The sequence below is a fragment of the Gobio gobio genome, assembly GCF_949357685.1.
Source record: "Gobio gobio genome assembly, chromosome: 12".
Lineage (NCBI taxonomy): Eukaryota > Metazoa > Chordata > Actinopteri > Cypriniformes > Gobionidae > Gobio > Gobio gobio.
Genome location: NC_137105.1, coordinates 9,120,253 through 9,126,252, shown reverse-complemented (window position 1 = coordinate 9,126,252; position 6,000 = coordinate 9,120,253). Strand labels below are relative to the sequence as shown.

At 37.5% G+C, this 6,000-nt stretch overlaps 1 protein-coding gene across 2 annotated transcripts in view; it reads right to left on the bottom strand.

Moving 5' to 3' along the window:
* Window positions 1–681: 681 nt before the first annotated feature.
* Window positions 682–6,000, bottom strand: part of mmut (methylmalonyl CoA mutase) — a 42,199-nt gene continuing 36,880 nt past the window's right edge. For both annotated transcript variants that reach the window (XM_079831967.1, XM_079831968.1), the window contains exon 13: window positions 682–1,079. In XM_079831967.1, coding sequence (XP_079688093.1) covers window positions 951–1,079 — 129 coding nt within the window. In that variant the 3' untranslated portion in view covers window positions 682–950. The remainder of the gene's footprint in view (window positions 1,080–6,000) is intronic.

The window sequence follows — 6,000 nt, the reverse complement described above, 5'->3', positions numbered from 1 at the left end:
TTTTTTTTTGGAAAATCAAGTTAGACGTTAGAAGTTTTTTTAAGGGGGCAGTCGGATCAGACAAACACTACGTAAGGGCTAAACACGCTGGCATTAACATGAGGATCATGTGACGTGACCGCTGAGATTTGCTCCTGTTTAGGGTGATGGACACTAAAAGTGTGAACTTCTGAAAATCTGAACGTGAAATTACCAGCATAAAGCGACAACTTTTTAATTAAGATAATTTCACATGAACATTGCTATATTTAAAGAAAGGTTTAAGGGTGTACAACAAACCGGTAACGCAATACAATTAGATAAAAAGCAGAGAAAGTCAGAGGAAGCAGATGTAGCCGCTCACTTTCACATCACCGAGGGTTACGGTTTCATGCCAGAGTTGACATATAATCGCCATCCACATCCACATGCTCCTTTCTACCAGAAGCTGAAACAGTTGGTGCTCAATAAGATAGAAATCTCACACACAAAATACGTCCATAAGGCCACGTTGAGCAAAGACAGAAAGATTCTATTAATGCATATCTAAAATGTTTACACATTACTGTGCATACAGTATTTTCTTTTGCTGAATAAAACGGCTTCATTTTGATGGCAAATATCGTAAAATTACACAAGTGTGACATATTGTTACATGAGAACTGTAAATAGCAAATGATGGCGTAAGAAAGGGGCTGGTGACCACATCAACACGGAGTTTAATGCATTGTGTCAAACTATACATATTTTAAACAAAATCAATGACAGCTTTCACGTGTTTTCAATCAAACACCACTCTGAATTCGATTTTTTCAAACTGATTACAGCATGCTGTGATAACGGTTAAAATATCAAAGTGTTCTAATTATTCTCATTCAATATCCTAAATTGCCGTCTTTGTCAAAGCTTAAGTGCATTTTGAGATGTTGAGTGTGTGTGTGTGTGAAGAACACCGTCTGACTGTTCTGTGGTTACATGGCATGTCGGCTCTTCTCCAGGCTTTTTTCGATGCTGTCAAGAACCTCCACTGCTGCTTTAGGAATTCTGGTGCCTGGGCCGAAAATACAGCTGACGCCACTATTGTAGAGGAATTCATAGTCCTGAAAACATAAGAAAATGCATCTGAAATATTTTACAATGTCATGATACAACTGAATAATTGCGTACATTAACTTGTTTTGAATCTGGAGCATTTTAAGTGCGCTTTGAAGCAAACATTGAAGCTAATTCAGTCGAACCAATTGCTTTTAGATAAAAACGACAAATCAAGGTCATAAAAAGAAACAGACTTGAGCTGAAATAGACTGTTCACTCAAAATGTAGTGTATGTTTTTAGGATCACCCAAAAAAAAAAAACGTTTTAGGAAATCAACAGTCTATTATAATGAGCCTCTAACAAGATGTCCACTAACAGTAAATTCCTTATTCTATATTGCACTGACAGAGGAGAAAATAGACTTTTATTTATAAAAACACAAACACTGTATGTATGTATGGATGTATGTATGGTGCATTCTGGATGGATGGATGCATGTATGGTGCATTCTGGATGGATGTATGTATGGATGGTGCATTCTGGATGTATGTATGGCTGTATGGTGCATTCTGGATGGAAGGATGGATGGATGGAGCATTCTGGATGCATGTATGGGTGTATGGTGCATTCTGGATGGATGAATGGATGGTGCAAGCATGTATGGTGCATTCTGGATGGATGGATGGTGCAAGCATGGATGGTGCATTCTGGATGGATGGATGTATGGATGGTGCATTCTGGATGGATGGATGGATGGATGGTGCATTCTGGATGGATGGATGGATGGATGGTGCACGCATGTATGGTGCATTCTGGATGGATGTATGGATGGATCGTGCATTCTGAGATTTTAGTATATGACCTGAAATGCACTCTACCAAATTATTAAGAGTTAAAATAATAAAATGTATTATTAATATGAAGCACTGTAAAGTAAAATCCAAGTACTGTAAAAGCGTTGTCTCCTTGCTTTTGAAAAACTTGTTTTTCTGTCCTAACTATGCACAATTATATGATCAGCTGCATTTTATTATTCACAATCAGCATGACTCATCTGTGTCGTGACCCACTCATTGAGAACCGCTGATTTAAACCTTCCCTTGCAGAGCAAATCACATCACAGAAGAAGCTCAGCATATGAAACAGCTAAATACAGTTTATTATATTAAACAGCCTTGCCTAACGCTGGTGGAATCTACCTGGTAGATCTGATATAGTATAAATAAATTGATGGTGTGCATGAGGTGGGTTTCCATGCTTCAGTTACCACAGCTTTCACCTCCACTGACTCGCACTCACTACAGGCTAACACTCAATAATCATTAAATGGCACTAAGACCTAAGGAGGAACTAAGACCCTTTCAGACCTCAACGCAACCAAACGTAAAAGGAATCTATTTTATGCATTCACGGACAAGCTCAAAAAACACACAGCTGCTGTTGCACCCAAACAAAGTATTCAAAGTATCTAGCATGCCAGTGTAAATGCAGGCATACAGGTTTCTACACACCATCCATTGTTCATATACACTAGCTAGGAGATCATTATGTGTAGACTGACCTTATAAAGGTCCTAATAACACCCCACTGCAACTGAGAACGGATATCAACTCGAATGTATCGATGAACTAGATGCAAATGTTTCTGTATTCTGCTGGGAGAGCAAACGATCTCGGGTTGAAGATGAAAAGATGACGGCGTACATGTTCATTATTTGATCTGAATGAGCACAGACGACAGCGTTATATTATTAATCAGGCGATACTGAAAATAATAGTGCTATTAGTGTTACATTAGATGATTTAAACATTTAAACTAGTGTTCAAAATGTAGGGGTCAGTAAGAATAACAACACTGATTGCTTCAAAGCAGCTTTACAGCGATGATAGGAAATTAATTGTGTTTTAGATGAAAAGCTAAAGTAAGTTTTTGATTTGTAAAAACAAAAAACAAACTGTAAAAACGCATGAAAAGAATATTGTAGAAAATGAAAACAATAATGTAAATATTATTATTCAAAAGAGTGAATAAAAACATTTAAAAGCGTATTAAAAAAAAGAAGCAGCATGATTTCATCTCTTAAATGTCTTTGTGTGTTTTGGTCATAATTTAGACTTTTTAAAATCAAATTTCAGCTTTTTATCTCATAATTAGGACTTTATCATCATAATTTAGATTTTTAAGTCATAATTTTGACTTTAAATCCAAAATTTAGATTTTTTTTCTCTCAGAATTTTGAAAGTCATAATTTCAACTATTCATCTCACAATGACTTGGCATGTCATATTTTTGACTTTTTATCTAATAATGAGGACTTTTATAATCATAATTTTCAACATTTTATTTTATAATTATGACTTAGCATGTCATATTTTCAACATTTTATCTCTTAATTATGACTTTATGATAATTGAAATGAGCTGATCAGTAATATAGTTGAATATTTAGTGTCCCCAACTGAACAAGCCAAAGGCGACAGAGACGTCATTATAAACAGTAAATCATAAGAAGAAATGTTTCTTCAGCAGCAAATCAGCATATTAAAATGATTTCTGAAGGATCATGTGGCAGAAAACTGGAGGAATAATGCTGATAATTCAGCTTTGCATCACAGGAATATATTACATTTTAAAATATATAAAAATTGAAAGAGTTAATTTTACAAAATTTTTGATTAAATAAATGCAGCCTTGATGAGAGAATTCAACAACAAAAAAATGCTTACTAAATTGATTTTAGCCTATGCTGCATGTTTGTCATGCCCAACAACACTTATTAATGCTGAAATTAAAGGGATAGTTCACCCCAAAATGGGTGGGTTTACTCACCCTCAAGTCATCCTAGGTGTATATGACATTCTTCTTTAGGACGAATAAAATCTGAGTTATATTAAACAATGTCCTGGCTGTTTCTGTTTTGAAGTCCATAAAAAAGTGCATCAATCCATCATATAACTGCTCCACACGGCTCTGGGGGTTAATAAAGGCCTTCTGAAGCAAAGTGATGCGTTTGTGTAGGAAACAATCATATTTCAAACTTTACAAACTGTAATCTCTATCCTCCGCTAACTGTCGTTCGCATGTTCACGAGAGACTGGCGTTCCAGCATACGACACAGGCGTAGCGTAAGTTACGGAGACGAACGTGGAAGCGCAGAGGATAGAACAAAACAAAACTTGGTTCTCGCGAGAACTAGCATATTCTCACCGGAGTGTCCTACATCACCCGCTGGAACGCCAGTCTCTCGTGAACAGGCGTACGACAGTTAGCGGAAGTTGGAGATTACAGTTTATAAAGTTTTAAATATGGATATTTTTCTCACAGCCATGACGCTGTGTAGTTCACACAGTTCTTACAGTACTTCACACAAACACATCACTTCACTTCAGAAGGCCTTTATTTAACCCCCAGAGCCGTGTGGAGCAGTTATATGATGGATGGATGCACTTTTATGGACTTCAAAACAGAAACAGCCATTCACTGCCATTATAAAGCTTGGAAGCGCCAGGACATTTTTTAATATATCTCTGATTGTATTCATCTGAAAGACCTAGGATGACTTGAGGGTGAGTAAATCATGGGCTAATTTTCATTTTTGGGTGAACTATCCCTTTAAAATGTAATACATCACCTTCCATCATGACTTAGGCCCTGTCCCAAAATGGTGGACTTACAATGGCCGCTGCGTGCGCGTGTCCGTTAAGTCCACGAGACCGCAGGGTGTCCCATTTGTCATTTTAGGTCTCGCGAGCACCCCCTTTGAGGTCGATATGCGCCCTCGATGCGCACTTCTGCCGAGCCCGCACTGGTGCGGGTTACGTAGCGGACTTCTTCCCGGCAGTCAAAGCGGCATTACGTCGTAAAAGTGCGGACTCAGAGGAAGACCGTGAGGGTTTAAATCAATTCACTAAATCAATACAAAAAAGCTAATCTGACTTTTTGCACTGAGATTCAAAGATGTAAGGATTAATAAAGGGAAAAACATTGACGTTTCTGCCATGAAAAATGCTGTTTCTTATCTTTTCCTTACACATTGTGAATCGCAAAATTTCTGAATGAATGCACATTAAGTTCAGTCAAGTCTAATCTACATCAATGTCTTCGATTCTGGGTAGGTAATTTAAGTTCAGTGTTGTCCACAAAGATAGCAGCTCATAAAATGTTCATCTTTACATTATACGGCTATCTGAGGCATAGACGTCTAACACAGTATCTTAACCAGATGGGATGCGATAAGATTCCACTAACAAACAATTTGTCTGTCCACACCAGATGCAAAGCAACTACAAGAAAATCACAGCTAATCAGAAGAGCCTGTGGACGGAGTCTGTTTGTAAGCACTCTGCACGTGCAACAAAGTGGATAAGCACATAATCCATAATCAAATTCATAAACATTACACCATTTTAACATGATTCAAAATACATTCTCAGTGACTGGAGCAATCTTTGTCATAGAACACACTTGTTTATTCACAGTTTGAAGATTTATTTTCAAGAGTTGAGTCCCCAATGATATACTATACACTATGCATGTACCTATGCACTATGTACTAAACTTTGTAGTGTATGAGTTTTATAAGGTAATTCTGACATCCCCTCCGTTACGTAATTAAGGGTGTGTTCACACCTGTCGTTCTTTTGGTCCGGACCAAAAAGAAAGCGATGCATTTAGTCCTGATTCGTTTAGCGTTCACACTCTTAGCTTAGTTAGCGTTCACACTCATTTTTAACACCGAACCTAAAGATAAAAAACAAAACAAAAACAGCTTTTATGACATAGCCTATATTTTGCAACGGAACTTGTTGAACTTGCTGGCCTAAATGCACTTGCTGTATGTGCGTACATATGATGGTATATGATGGAGCTGAGAACTCTTAAGAGCTTATAAAATGTGTAAAGGAGTCCACACAGTGGCAGGAATCCTTTCGTCACACACGCAACTGAAGATCTGCTGCGGGGAGACGCAGTTCTGATGCCTGTAGT